Source organism: Labrus mixtus, chromosome 8 (assembly GCF_963584025.1).
Source record: "Labrus mixtus chromosome 8, fLabMix1.1, whole genome shotgun sequence".
Taxonomy (NCBI): domain Eukaryota; kingdom Metazoa; phylum Chordata; class Actinopteri; order Labriformes; family Labridae; genus Labrus; species Labrus mixtus.
Window position 1 is genome coordinate 30568532 of NC_083619.1, and position 16982 is coordinate 30585513.

General features: G+C 47.2%; 1 protein-coding gene across 2 annotated transcripts in view; it reads right to left on the reverse strand.

Moving 5' to 3' along the window:
• slc4a2a (solute carrier family 4 member 2a) overlaps positions 1–16982 on the reverse strand; it is a 38288-nt gene that overhangs the window by 10318 nt on the left and 10988 nt on the right. Inside the window, exons 1-7 of one of the 2 annotated variants that reach the window (XM_061045515.1) lie at positions 8273–8322; positions 6658–6838; positions 2557–2692; positions 1753–1900; positions 749–845; positions 485–669; positions 156–375 (exon numbers count right to left, since the gene is read on the reverse strand). In XM_061045515.1, the coding sequence (XP_060901498.1) occupies positions 156–375; positions 485–669; positions 749–845; positions 1753–1900; positions 2557–2692; positions 6658–6838; positions 8273–8308 (1003 nt within the window). In that variant the 5' untranslated portion in view covers positions 8309–8322. Of the gene's footprint in view, positions 1–155; positions 376–484; positions 670–748; positions 846–1752; positions 1901–2556; positions 2693–6657; positions 6839–8272; positions 8323–16982 lie in introns of those variants that run through there. The other variant, XM_061045513.1, reaches the window with a different exon arrangement.

Consider the following 16982-nt stretch of genomic DNA (forward strand, 5'->3'; position numbering starts at 1 on the left):
TTCTGGTGGCCGATGGGTTTAAGATGCTGACCATGGTTGTCCTCGTGTCAGTATTTTACTATAATTTAAAAAAGGCTCAAATGAAAAGACAACATTGTTGTTAATAAAACATGTTCTTAAAAGAGTTCCAGGTATGTGTTCCTGTGCTAACCAACCTTCATCCTGCTGAGTGCTGCTCTGTTTCTCCTGCAGTTTCCCGCTCTGCTCCTCCTCCCTCTTTCGGAGCATTTCTCGTTGGAAACGAGCAACCGAGTGAAGCATTTCATCATCGCCGACCTCAGAGGGAGGGAGGACCACGCTACAGTCCAGAAAACGGTTGATGGCTGCCAGCAGGTCCTGGCGGTCGTCAGCCTGATACGCAGCCTCATGAAAGTGCTGAAAGAGGCAACATTTGCCACATCAGTTGGGTTTAATTGGCTTCAGAAGAGTGATTTATTATTAAGCGCCATCTGGTGGTCGAATCCAGCCAGCTACAGAGACTCACCTTGTCTGACATGAGCGTAGAGATGGATCGTCCAATCTGGTGATAGTCCATGTTGGCGGTGGGTGGGCCCAACAGGAGGAAGAGGAACCTCACGGGGACAGGAACCTCCAGGACCGACTCCAACAGAACCGCCTCCTGCAGCCTCACGAAGGCCATGGAGGGCTGGTCCAGGAAGCCTACACTGCCTGCAGACACAACAGAGGGAAGCAGTAAACCCACCGAGCATGCTGCTCTACAACATGCCTACAACCTTGTTACACGTACCCACAAGGACAACAGTGGCCTCCGCTCTCTCCGGGATCTTTTCCATCAGCTTCTCTTCATGTTTGGATCTGGAGTGACAGAGGGGCGGGGCTTCTTTCTGGACACACAAGTTTGTTCATTAAATCAAATAAAATGGCTAAAAGTAAACCATCAGAAACCCATTAAGGTCTGTGGATACTTCATGTACATGAAATATTATTGCTACACTGATGACACCATATTCTCTTCCACCCCTTCTGACTTTCAGGTTATCAGTGTTGAGATGGATTTAAAACACCAACTGAATCTCATCCTGAACAGGTGTGAGCTGGGTAAAGTGAGGAACCTGCTTCATGAACCTCTCAGTTCCTCTTCTAGTCTCCAAGTGATATGACATATTGGACTTACCCTTAATGGGATAGCCTTTGTCTTACTTTGTAACTGAACTCTTATTAGGTGTTGACATATTAAACAGGGACAAAACTACAATTCTACAATTCACTTAGCAGACGCTTTTATCCAAAGCGACGTACATCAGAGAGTAAGCTAGACACAAGCAAGGATCTAGAAAAAAGGGAACAATGTCAGTAAGAGCAAACGATCAGCTTTGTGTCTGATTGGACCCACAGGTCCTGACAGGCATTGCACAAAGTCGTCACTATCAAACAAAACCATCGTCATTACCATCAGAATTTCATTTATTATACAGGAAAGTTTAAAAGTAACATTAAGTTTCAGTTTAACGGGCCTGACTCAGTGTAAAAACTGGTTTCCAGCAGGTTCCTGTTCTGCAGAACATGAAACATAAACCACAGTCATGACACATCAAGACAAACACATTTACAGGACATTAGAATCATCAATAATATGGAGACCATCGTCATCATCATCAAAACTAAAGAAACATTAGTGACCTTGACTTAAACCTTTAGAGTCAGAGTTGTATTAATGTGTCATTTAAGGGATAATGTACCAATACTCAATAACAGAGAAACAGAACTTATCTGATCTGTTGTTTTGCTTACCTTGTTTTTCTCTCCATCAGCCTCTCTGTGATTGGTCACATTGGTGGAGTGCTCTGATTGGCCAATGTGTCTGTCAATCAAGTTGGCCACGTTGGCTGCAGAGATGTTCTTGCTGAACAGACTGTGGTCTTTCTCATCACTGGGATGACTGAACACAAAAATAGAACAAAATACATCAGTGAAAAGATGTTCAGAGACAGGAGCATTTAGGAGCGCAGGTAAAAATGTGTCCATGAACGCATTAGAAAAAGGAGGTAGTCATGCATATCACGTAGGTGCAGCATAATCAGCAGACTAAGGAAGAAGATAGGCCCTTAGAGGTCTAAACGTTCTGATCCATTAAAACTTTTTGCGCCATTTGAGCAAGTGTGCGGGCCAATCTTCTTCCATGAACGCATTACACACCACCACCTAAGAGCAGAGCAGCAGGACACGTCACATGAACATAGACATAAAGAGCGAGTCACTGGATCAGAGCATTGACTGTTTATAAAGATGGATCAGACTAGCAGAGCATGAGTCAGCGTTTTTTTTAATTTGTCTGTGCATATGGTGTTGTTTGTTTAATATGTTCAGTAAATAGATTGTTTCATAAGTTAAAATTATCGGGATGCTAATTCTGTTAGCCAGTTAATGCCGTTTTAAAGTATGTGTTAGCATCAGGCTAACACACGAGGCTACACATCCCCGTCCATCTGTGACAAATTGTGCCCGTTCTGGAGAACAATGCACCAGCCGACACTGGACAGATGGATGATTAACAGATTGATGATTGACAGATGATTGACAGATTGATGTTTGGACCTGTGTCTGAGCAGCAGGGCTCTCAGGACGTTGGCTCTGTCTTCAGCTTTGATCTGATCAGAGATCACCATCTGCTCCACCACCTGCTGAGCGATCCCCGGAAGAGTCCCCTGCTTCAGGTCCAGGAGCACCGCCCCTGAAGAGAACACAGACTGACATCATCACACATTGATATCATCACAGACTGACATCATCACAGACTGACATCATCACACACTGACATCATCACAGACTGACATCATCACAGACTGACATCATCACACACTGACATCATCACAGACTGACATCATCACAGACTGACATCATCACACACTGACATCATCACACACTGACATCATCACACACTGACATCACACATTGACATCATCACACACTGACATCATCACACACTGACATCACACATTGACATCATCACAGACTGACATCACAGACTGACATCATCACAGACTGACATCATCACAGACTGACATAATCACACACTGACATCATCACACATTGACATCATCACAGACTGACATCACACATTGACATCATCACACACTGACATCATCACAGACTGACATCACACATTGACATCATCACACACTGACATCATCACAGACTGACATCATCACACACAGACATCATCACACACTGACATCATCACAGACTGACATCATCACAGACTGACATCATCACAGACTGACATCATCACACACTGACATCATCACACACTGACATCATCACACACTGACATCACACATTGACATCATCACACACTGACATCATCACACACTGACATCACACATTGACATCATCACAGACTGACATCACAGACTGACATCATCACACACTGACATCATCACAGACTGACATCATCACACACTGACATCATCACAGACTGACATCATCACAGACTGACATAATCACACACTGACATCATCACACATTGACATCATCACAGACTGACATCACACATTGACATCATCACACACTGACATCATCACAGACTGACATCACACATTGACATCATCACACACTGACATCATCACAGACTGACATCATCACACACTGACATCATCACAGACTGACATCATCACACATTGACATCATCACACACTGACATCATCACACACTGACATCATCACAGACTGACATCATCACACACTGACATCATCACACAGACATCATCACAGACTGACATCATCACAGACTGACATCATCACAGACTGACATCATCACACACTGACATCATCACACAGACATCATCACAGACTGACATCATCACAGACTGACATCATCACAGACTGACATCATCACACACTGACATCATCACAAACTGACATCATCACACACTGACATCATCACACATTGACATCATCACACAGACATCATCACAGACTGACATCATCACACATTGACATCATCACACACTGACATCTTCACAGACTGACATCATCACACACTGACATCATCACAGACTGACATCATCACAGACTGACATCATCACACACTGACATCTTCACAGACTGACATCATCACAGACTAACATCATCACACACTGACATCATCACACACTGACATCATCACACACTGACATCATCACAGACTGACATCATCACACATTGACATCATCACACACTGACATCTTCACAGACTGACATCATCACACATTGACATCATCACACACTGACATCATCACACACTGACATCATCACACATTGACATCATCACACACTGACATCATCACACACTGACATCATCACACATTGACATCATCACACACTGACATCATCACACACTGACATCATCACACATTGACATCATCACACACTGACATCTTCACAGACTGACATCATCACACATTGACATCATCACAGACTGACATCATCACAGACTGACATCATCACAGACTGACATCATCACACACTGACATCTTCACAGACTGACATCATCACAGACTGACATCATCACACACTGACATCATCACACACTGACATCATCACACACTGACATCATCACAGACTGACATCATCACAGACTGACATCATCACACACTGACATCATCACAGACTGACATCATCACACACTGACATCATCACAGACTGACATCATCACACACTGACATCATCACAGACTGACATCATCACAGACTGACATCATCACAGACTGACATCATCACACATTGACATCATCACACACTGACATCATCACACACTGACATCATCACACACTGACATCATCACAGACTGACATCATCACACACTGACATCACACACTGACATCATCACAGACTGACATCATCACAGACTGACATCATCACACACTGACATCATCACACACTGACATCACACACTGACATCATCACACACTGACATCATCACAGACTGACATCATCACACACTGACATCATCACAGACTGACATCATCACAAACTGACATCATCACAGACTGACATCATCACAGACTGACATCATCACAGACTGACATCATCACAGACTGACATCATCACACATTGACATCATCACACATTGACATCATCACAGACTGACATCATCACAGACTGACATCATCACACATTGACATCATCACAGACTGACATCATCACAGACAGACATCATCACACATTGACATCATCACACACTGACATCATCACAGACTGACATCATCACACACTGACATCATCACACATTGACATCATCACACATTGACATCATCACACAGACATCATCACAGACTGACATCATCACAGACTGACATCATCACAGACTGACATCATCACAGACTGACATCATCACACATTGACATCATCACACACTGACATCATCACAGACTGACATCATCACACATTGACATCATCACACACTGACATCATCACACACTGACATCATCACAGACTGACATCATCACACATTGACATCATCACACACTGACATCATCACACACTGACATCATCACAGACTGACATCATCACACATTGACATCATCACAGACTGACATCATCACAAACTGACATCATCACACACTGACATCATCACAGACTGACATCATCACACACTGACATCATCACACATTGACATCATCACAGACTGACATCATCACAGACTGACATCATCACACACTGACATCATCACAGACTGACATCATCACAGACTGACATCATCACAGACTGACATCATCACACACTGACATCATCACAGACTGACATCATCACACACTGACATCATCACAGACTGACATCATCACAGACTGACATCATCACACACTGACATCATCACAGACTGACATCATCACAGACTGACATCATCACAGACTGACATCATCACACACTGACATCATCACAGACTGACATCATCACACACTGACATCATCACACACTGACATCATCACACACTGACATCTTCACAGACTGACATCATCACACACTGACATCATCACAGACTGACATCATCACACACTGACATCATCACAGACTGACATCATCACAGACTGACATCATCACACATTGACATCATCACAGACTGACATCATCACAGACTGACATCATCACACACTGACATCATCACAGACTGACATCATCACACACTGACATCATCACACACTGACATCATCACAGACTGACATCATCACACACTGACATCATCACAGACTGACATCATCACAGACTGACATCATCACACACTGACATCATCACACACTGACATCATCACACACTGACATCATCACACACTGACATCATCACACACTGACATCATCACAGACTGACATCATCACACACTGACATCATCACACACTGACATCATCACAGACTGACATCATCACAGACTGACATCATCACACACTGACATCATCACACACTGACATCATCACACACTGACATCATCACATTGACATAAGAACTCTTCTTTCAGGTTAAACTTTGGTACTATTTCTCCTTGTATGCAGATGACTCTGTTTTATCTCTCTGTTGGAGGGTAAGGGGTTGTGGACCTGTGGGTTTCATAACTGATTTGATCAGTGTGGTTTAAGGATTAAATAAGGGATTTTAATAATAACTTTGACCATGGCAATGTGTTGAGACAGTGATGCTCTGCAGGGGGCAGCAGAGAACCTCCTCCTCACCATGGGACATGGTTTTTCGGAGCTCCAGCAGGGAACGGAAGGAGAGGGAGGGGACTTTAGGCTTCCCCCAGCGCTCTGTCTCCTCCTCCACCTCCTCCTCAAACTTGATCCATCGAGCCGTCTCCCTCCACTGCAGCTCCTGGTTCCTGTCGATCACCAGCTCGTTCAGCTCCACAAACACCTGCACAGAAAAACACCTGTCTTATGAGGACATCACGTTCACTTGCATTCTTTTTCTATGGATCCCTAAATAAAAGTGTACCTTCACCTATGCACATGCAATCCTTTCATTTACCATGCCTGAATCTGGAGTGAAACCAGAGAAGGTAAAGGTTCACCTTGTCAGAGGTGTGTCCTGTTAATGTCAGTGTGCCAACAGATCCACTCCGCCCATTTTACCTGCCTCGTGAATTTCAGCAGCTGTTTTACACGTTAGTGTACATTCACCCTCGAGCCAACGCGTCAGCTGCTGCCTAACTGATCGCTGACGTCATTCACAAACTCGACTCTATCTGCCAGATTCTCCCAAGTTTATTCTGGGGGATTTTAATCATTGATGCGGAGGCTGAACTCTTTTAGTGTTTCACAAAGCATTTTATGTAGCTTTTATCATTCTTTTATCGAAAGTCTTTTAACATTTTCTTTTATCTGTTGGTTCAATGGGTTGTCTGTGAAGGACAAGAACAGTTTGAACCACATCGTAAAAGTCTGCTCTAAGATTATTGGAGTCCAGCTGAAAGACTTGAGCTCCCTGTGGAAGGAGCGTGTGGTCCAGAAAGCCAAAGGGATCATAAACCAACCTGAACATGTTGTCTCATCTGAGTTTTCTTTAATGCCCTCTGGACGGCGCTATCTTGCCCCTCCAAGGAGGACAAATAGATACTCCAACTCTTTTATCCCTTCAGCTATCAGGCTGTTGAATGCTGAACAAGTCTGTCATCGTATTAGGAAATTGTAGATTGATAGCGCTGGCTTTCTCACTTGACGACCTGTTCGTCTGTTGAACTGTTGTTACTGACATGTGAATGTAACTGTTTGAATGCTGTGGTGATGTATTTGTTTCCTTTTATGTTGTCTTTGCGTTTTTCAATGGCTCGGTAGGTTGTGAAACTGAATTGCCCTTCTGAGATAAATAAAGTTTTCTGAATCTGAATCTGAATCTGAATCTGAATCTGAATCCTCATAACTCAGAATAACTCATATTAAGCCCAGGAAGCCCAGTAGGCATTGTCCCGTCAGCAGAAGCCAGACTCTTGAGCAGACAGAGCTCCCCCAACCTTCAACGAGGTGATTGGGCATTGCTACCATCCGACAACCCTGACGCCCAGCCACCACCATCAGAATGTGTCTTTCTTACAACCACCTCCGTCCTCATTCATACACGGCCTGCTCCGACCTCCACCTCAGCGGAGAAGTGAGGACAAAAGGAACGCCAGGAATACAAAGGAGAAATCCTTCCTGCATATTATCCCATCTCCCCCTATCCCATTCTTCTTTTGAAAAAGAGTAAGGTCTTTAACCTGCTCTTTGGAACGCGTCTCGAGATAACGTTTGTTATTAATTGGAGCTATACAAATAAAGATTGATTGAATAATAATAATAAATCAGCCTCTACCTTTCTGTGTCGATTCTTCAGGTCCAAACCGACCATCCTGACGACCAAAACCAACTGAGCCAGAAACACACTCACCTCGTAGATTACCTTCCAACACCTGTCTGACTCTACCTGTCTGACTCTACCTGTCTGTCTCTACCTGTCTGACTCTACCTGTCTGACTATACCTGTCTGACCCTACCTGTCTGTCTCTACCTGTCTGACTCTACCTGTCTGACTCTACCTGTCTGACCCTACCTGTCTGTCTCTACCTGTCTGACTCTACCTGTCTGACTCTACCTGTCTGACTATACCTGTCTGACCCTACCTGTCTGTCTCTACCTGTCTGACTCTACCTGTCTGACTCTACCTGTCTGACCCTACCTGTCTGTCTCTACCTGTCTGACTCTACCTGTCTGACTCTACCTGTCTGACTCTACCTGTCTGACTATACCTGTCTGACCCTACCTGTCTGACTCTACCTGTCTGACTCTACCTGTCTGACCCTACCTGTCTGACTCTACCTGTCTGACTCTACCTGTCTGACTATACCTGTCTGACCCTACCTGTCTGTCTCTACCTGTCTGACTCTACCTGTCTGACTATACCTGTCTGACCCTACCTGTCTGTCTCTACCTGTCTGACTCTACCTGTCTGACACTACCTGTCTGACCCTACCTGTCTGTCTCTACCTGTCTGACTCTACCTGTCTGACTATACCTGTCTGTCTCTACCTGTCTGACTCTACCTGTCTGACCTTACCTGTCTGTCTCTACCTGTCTGACTCTACCTGTCTGTCTCTACCTGTCTGACTCTACCTGTCTGACTCTACCTGTCTGACCTTACCTGTCTGACCCTACCTGTCTGTCTCTTCCTGTCTGACTCTACCTGTCTGACCTTACCTGTCTGACCCTACCTGTCTGTCTCTACACCTGTCTGACTCTACCTGTCTGACTCTACCTGTCTGACCTTACCTGTCTGACCCTACCTGTCTGTCTCTACACCTGTCTGACTCTACCTGTCTGTCTCTACCTGTCTGACCTTACCTGTCTGACTCTACCTGTCTGACTCTACCTGTCTGTCTCTACCTGTCTGACTCTGCCTGTCTGACTCTACCTGTCTGACTCTACCTGTCTGACCTTACCTGTCTGACCCTACCTGTCTGACTCTACCTGTCTGACTCTACCTGTCTGACTCTACACCTGTCTGTCTCTACCTGTCTGACTCTACCTGTCTGACTCTACCTGTCTGTCTCTACCTGTCTGTCTCTACACCTGTCTGACTCTACCTGTCTGACTCTACCTGTCTGACTCTACCTGTCTGTCTCTACCTGTCTGACTCTACCTGTCTACCTGTCTGACTCTACACCTGTCTGTCTCTACCTGTCTGACCCTACCTGTCTGACTCTACCTGTCTGTCTCTACACCTGTCTGACTCTACCTGTCTGACTCTACCTGTCTGTCTCTACCTGTCTGACTCTGCCTGTCTGACTCTACCTGTCTGTCTCTACCTGTCTGTCTCTACCTGTCTGACTCTACCTGTCTGACTCTACCTGTCTGTCTCTACCTGTCTGACTCTGCCTGTCTGACTCTACCTGTCTGACTCTACCTGTCTGACCTTACCTGTCTGACTCTACCTGTCTGACTCTACCTGTCTGACTCTACACCTGTCTGACTCTACCTGTCTGTCTCTACCTGTGTGACTCTACCTGTCTGTCTCTACAACTGTCTGACTCTACCTGTCTGACTCTACACCTGTCTGTCTCTACCTGTCTGACCCTACCTGTCTGACTCTACCTGTCTGTCTCTACCTGTCTGACTCTACCTGTCTGACTCTACCTGTCTACCTGTCTGACTCTACCTGTCTGACTCTACCTGTCTGTCTCTACCTGTCTGTCTCTACCTGTCTGACTCTACCTGTCTACCTGTCTGTCTCTACACCTGTCTGACTCTACCTGTCTGACTCTACCTGTCTGACTTTACACCTGTCTGACTCTACCTGTCTGACTCTATCTGTCTGACTCTACACCTGTCTGTCTCTACCTGTCTGACTCTACCTGTCTGTCTCTACCTGTCTGTCTCTACACCTGTCTGACTCTACCTGTCTGACTCTACCTGTCTGACTCTACCTGTCTGTCTCTACCTGTCTGACCCTACCTGTCTGACTCTACCTGTCTGACTCTACCTGTCTGACTCTACCTGTCTACCTGTCTGACTCTACCTGTCTAACTCTACCTGTCTGACTCTACCTGTCTACCTGTCTGACTCTACCTGTCTGTCTCTACCTGTCTGACCCTACCTGTCTGACTCTACCTGTCTGTCTCTACACCTGTCTGTCTCTACCTGTCTGACTCTGCCTGTCTGACTCTACCTGTCTGTCTCTACCTGTCTGACCCTACCTGTCTAACTCTACCTGTCTGACTCTACCTGTCTACCTGTCTGAATCTACCTGTCTGACTCTACCTGTCTACCTGTCTGACTCTACCTGTCTGTCTCTACCTGTCTGACCCTACCCGTCTGACTCTACCTGTCTGTCTCTACCTGTCTGACCCTACCTGTCTGACTCTACCTGTCTGTCTCTACCTGTCTGTCTCTACCTGTCTGACTCTACCTGTCTGACTCTACCTGTCTGTCTCTACCTGTCTGACTCTGCCTGTCTGACTCTACCTGTCTGACTCTACCTGTCTGACCTTACCTGTCTGACTCTACCTGTCTGACTCTACCTGTCTGACTCTACACCTGTCTGACTCTACCTGTCTGTCTCTACCTGTCTGACTCTACCTGTCTGTCTCTACAACTGTCTGACTCTACCTGTCTGACTCTACACCTGTCTGTCTCTACCTGTCTGACCCTACCTGTCTGACTCTACCTGTCTGTCTCTACCTGTCTGACTCTACCTGTCTGACTCTACCTGTCTACCTGTCTGACTCTACCTGTCTGTCTCTACCTGTCTGTCTCTACCTGTCTGACTCTACCTGTCTGTCTCTACCTGTCTGTCTCTACCTGTCTGACTCTACCTGTCTACCTGTCTGTCTCTACACCTGTCTGACTCTACCCGTCTGACTCTACCTGTCTGACTCTACACCTGTCTGACTCTACCTGTCTGACTCTATCTGTCTGAGTCTACACCTGTCTGTCTCTACCTGTCTGACTCTACCTGTCTGACCCTACCCGTCTGACTCTACCTGTCTGTCTCTACCTGTCTGACCCTACCTGTCTAACTCTACACCTGTCTGTCTCTACCTGTCTGACCTTACCTGTCTGACTCTACCTGTCTGTCTCTACCTGTCTGACTCTACCTGTCTGACTCTACCTGTCTGACTCTACCTGTCTGTCTCTACCTGTCTGACTCTACCTGTCTGACTCTACCTGTCTGACTCTACCTGTCTGACTCTACCTGTCTACCGTTCTGACTCTACCTGTCTGACTCTACCTGTCTACCTATCTGACTCTACCTGTCTGTCTCTACCTGTCTGACCTACCTGTCTGACTCTACCTGTCTGTCTCTACACCTGTCTGACTCTACCTGTCTGACTCTACCTGTCTGTCTCTACCTGTCTGACTCTACCTGTCTGTCTCTACCTGTCTGACCCTACCTGTCTGACTCTACCTGTCTGTCTCTACACCTGTCTGTCTCTACCTGTCTGACTCTGCCTGTCTGACTCTACCTGTCTGTCTCTACCTGTCTGACCCTACCTGTCTAACTCTACCTGTCTGACTCTACCTGTCTACCTGTCTGAATCTACCTGTCTGACTCTACCTGTCTACCTGTCTGACTCTACCTGTCTGTCTCTACCTGTCTGACCCTACCCGTCTTACTCTACCTGTCTGTCTCTACCTGTCTGACCCTACCTGTCTGACTCTACCTGTCTGTCTCTACCTGTCTGACTCTACCTGTCTGTCTCTACCTGTCTGTCTCTACCTGTCTGACTCTACCTGTCTACCTGTCTGTCTCTACACCTGTCTGACTCTACCCGTCTGACTCTACCTGTCTGACTCTACACCTGTCTGACTCTACCTGTCTGACTCTATCTGTCTGAGTCTACACCTGTCTGTCTCTACCTGTCTGACTCTACCTGTCTGACCCTACCCGTCTGACTCTACCTGTCTGTCTCTACCTGTCTGACCCTACCTGTCTAACTCTACACCTGTCTGTCTCTACCTGTCTGACCTTACCTGTCTGACTCTACCTGTCTGTCTCTACCTGTCTGACTCTACCTGTCTGACTCTACCTGTCTGACTCTACCTGTCTGTCTCTACCTGTCTGACTCTACCTGTCTGACTCTACCTGTCTGACTCTACCTGTCTGACTCTACCTGTCTACCGGTCTGACTCTACCTGTCTGACTCTACCTGTCTACCTATCTGACTCTACCTGTCTGTCTCTACCTGTCTGACCCTACCTGTCTGACTCTACCTGTCTGTCTCTACACCTGTCTGACTCTACCTGTCTGACTCTACCTGTCTGTCTCTACCTGTCTGACTCTGCCTGTCTGACTCTACCTGTCTGACTCTACCTGTCTGACTCTACCTGTCTGTCTCTACCTGTCTGACTCTGCCTGTCTGACTCTACCTGTCTGACTCTACCTGTCTGACCTTACCTGTCTGACTCTACCTGTCTAACTCTACCTGTCTGACTCTACACCTGTCTGACTCTACCTGTCTGTCTCTACCTGTCTGACTCTACCTGTCTGTCTCTACACCTGTCTGACTCTACCTGTCTGACTCTACCTGTCTGACTCTACACCTGTCTGTCTCTACCTGTCTGACCCTACCTGTCTGACTCTACCTGTCTGTCTCTACCTGTCTGACTCTACACCTGTCTGTCTCTACCTGTCTGACTCTACCTGTCTGACTCTACCTGTGTGTCTCTACCTGTCTGACTCTACCTGTCTGTCTCTACACCTCTCTGACTCTACCTGTCTGACTCTACCTGTCTGTCTCTACCTGTCTGACCCTACCTGTCTGACTCTACCTGTCTGTCTCTACCTGTCTGACTCTACCTGTCTGACTCTACACCTGTCTGTCTCTACCTGTCTGACTCTACCTGTCTGTTTCTACCTGTCTGTCTCTACACCTGTCTGACTCTACCTGTCTGACTCTACCTGTCTGTCTCTACCTGTCTGACCCTACCTGTCTGACTCTACCTGTCTGACTCTACCTGTCTGTCTCTACCTGTCTGACTCTACCTGTCTGACCCTACCCGTCTGACTCTACCTGTCTGTCTCTACCTGTCTGACCCTACCTGTCTAACTCTACACCTGTCTGTCTCTACCTGTCTGACCTTACCTGTCTGACTCTACCTGTCTGTCTCTACCTGTCCGTCTCTACACCTGTCTGACTCTACCTGTCTGACTCTACCTGTCTGACTCTACCTGTCTGTCTCTACCTGTCTGACTCTACCTGTCTGACTCTACCTGTCTGACTCTACCTGTCTACCGGTCTGACTCTACCTGTCTGACTCTACCTGTCTACCTGTCTGACTCTACCTGTCTGTCTCTACCTGTCTGACTCTACCTGTCTGACTCTACCTGTCTGTCTCTACACCTGTCTGACTCTACCTGTCTGACTCTACCTGTCTGTCTCTACCTGTCTGACTCTGCCTGTCTGACTCTACCTGTCTGACTCTACCTGTCTGACTCTACCTGTCTGTCTCTACCTGTCTGACTCTGCCTGTCTGACTCTACCTGTCTGACTCTACCTGTCTGACCTTACCTGTCTGATTCTACCTGTCTGACTCTACCTGTCTGACTCTACACCTGTCTGACTCTACCTGTCTGTCTCTACCTGTCTGACTCTACCTGTCTGTCTCTACACCTGTCTGACTCTACCTGTCTGACTCTACCTGTCTGACTCTACACCTGTCTGTCTCTACCTGTCTGACCCTACCTATCTGACTCTACCTGTCTGTCTCTACCTGTCTGACTCTACACCTGTCTGTCTCTACCTGTCTGACTCTACCTGTCTGACTCTACCTGTCTGTCTCTACCTGTCTGACTCTACCTGTCTGTCTCTACACCTCTCTGACTCTACCTGTCTGACTCTACCTGTCTGTCTCTACCTGTCTGACCCTACCTGTCTGACTCTACCTGTCTGTCTCTACCTGTCTGACTCTACCTGTCTGACTCTACACCTGTCTGTCTCTACCTGTCTGACTCTACCTGTCTGTCTCTACCTGTCTGTCTCTACACCTGTCTGACTCTACCTGTCTGACTCTACCTGTCTGACTCTACCTGTCTGTCTCTACCTGTCTGACCCTACCTGTCTGACTCTACCTGTCTGACTCTACCTGTCTGACTCTACCTGTCTACCTGTCTGACTCTACCTGTCTAACTCTACCTGTCTGACTCTACCTGTCTACCTGTCTGACTCTACCTGTCTGTCTCTACCTGTCTGACCCTACCTGTCTGACTCTACCTGTCTGTCTCTACACCTGTCTGTCTCTACCTGTCTGACTCTGCCTGTCTGACTCTACCTGTCTGTCTCTACCTGTCTGACTCTACCTGTCTGACTCTACCTGTCTGACTCTACCTGTCTACCTGTCTGACTCTACCTGTCTACCTGTCTGACTCTACCTGTCTGTCTCTACCTGTCTGACCCTACCTGTCTGACTCTACCTGTCTGTCTCTACCTGTCTGACTCTACCTGTCTGACTCTACACCTGTCTGACTCTACCTGTCTGTCTCTACCTGTCTGACTCTACCTGTCTGTCTCTACACCTGTCTGACTCTACCTGTCTGACTCTACCTGTCTGACTCTACACCTGTCTGTCTCTACCTGTCTGACCCTACCTATCTGACTCTACCTGTCTGTCTCTACCTGTCTGACTCTACACTTGTCTGTCTCTACCTGTCTGACTCTACCTGTCTGACTCTACCTGTCTGTCTCTACCTGTCTGACTCTACCTGTCTGTCTCTACACCTCTCTGACTCTACCTGTCTGACTCTACCTGTCTGTCTCTACCTGTCTGACCCTACCTGTCTGACTCTACCTGTCTGTCTCTACCTGTCTGACTCTACCTGTCTGACTCTACACCTGTCTGTCTCTACCTGTCTGACTCTACCTGTCTGTCTCTACCTGTCTGTCTCTACACCTGTCTGACTCTACCTGTCTGACTCTACCTGTCTGACTCTACCTGTCTGTCTCTACCTGTCTGACCCTACCTGTCTGACTCTACCTGTCTGACTCTACCTGTCTGACTCTACCTGTCTACCTGTCTGACTCTACCTGTCTAACTCTACCTGTCTGACTCTACCTGTCTACCTGTCTGACTCTACCTGTCTGTCTCTACCTGTCTGACCCTACCTGTCTGACTCTACCTGTCTGTCTCTACACCTGTCTGTCTCTACCTGTCTGACTCTGCCTGTCTGACTCTACCTGTCTGTCTCTACCTGTCTGACTCTACCTGTCTGACTCTACCTGTCTGACTCTACCTGTCTACCTGTCTGACTCTACCTGTCTACCTGTCTGACTCTACCTGTCTGTCTCTACCTGTCTGACCCTACCTGTCTGACTCTACCTGTCTGTCTCTACCTGTCTGACTCTACCTGTCTGACTCTACACCTGTCTGTCTCTACCTGTCTGACCCTACCTGTCTGACTCTACCTGTCTGTCTCTACCTGTCTGACTCTGCCTGTCTGACTCTACCTGTCTGACTCTACCTGTCTGACCTTACCTGTCTGACTCTACCTGTCTGACTCTACACCTGTCTGACCTTACCTGTCTGACTCTACCTGTCTGACTCTACACCTGTCTGTCTTTACCTGTCTGACTCTACCTGTCTGACTCTACACCTGTCTGACTCTACACCTGTCTGTCTCTACCTGTCTGTCTCTACACCTGTCTGACCTTACCTGTCTGACCCTATCTGTCTGTCTCTACACCTGTCTGACTCTACCTGTCTGACTCTACCTGTCTGACTCTACACCTGTCTGTCTCTACCTGTCTGACTCTACCTGTCTGACTCTACACCTGTCTGTCTCTACCTGTCTGACTCTACCTGTCTGACTCTACACCTGTCTGTCTCTACCTGTCTGACTCTGCCTGTCTGACTCTACCTGTCTGACTCTACCTGTCTACCTGTCTGGCTCTACCTGTCTGACTCTACCTGTCTGTCTCTACCTGTCTGACCCTACCTGTCTGACTCTACCTGTCTGTCTCTACCTGTCTGACTCTGCCTGTCTGACTCTACCTGTCTGACTCTACCTGTCTGACCTTACCTGTCTGACTCTACCTGTCTGACTCTACACCTGTCTGTCTCTACCTGTCTGACTCTACCTGTCTGACTCTACACCTGTCTGTCTCTACCTGTCTGACCTTACCTGTCTGACCCTATCTGTCTGTCTCTACACCTGTCTGACTCTACCTGTCTGTCTCTACCTGTCTGACCCTACCTGTCTGACTCTACCTGTCTGACCTTACCTGTCTGACTCTACCTGTCTGACTCTACACCTGTCTGTCTCTACCTGTCTGACTCTGCCTGTCTGACTCTACCTGTCTGACTCTACCTGTCTACCTGTCTGGCTCTACCTGTCTGACTCTACCTGTCTGTCTCTACCTGTCTGACCCTACCTGTCTGACTCTACCTGTCTGTCTCTACCTGTCTGACTCTGCCTGTCTGACTCTACCTGTCTGACTCTACCTGTCTGACCTTACCTGTCTGACTCTACCTGTCTGACTCTACACCTGTCTGTCTCTACCTGTCTGACTCTACCTGTCTGACTCTACACCTGT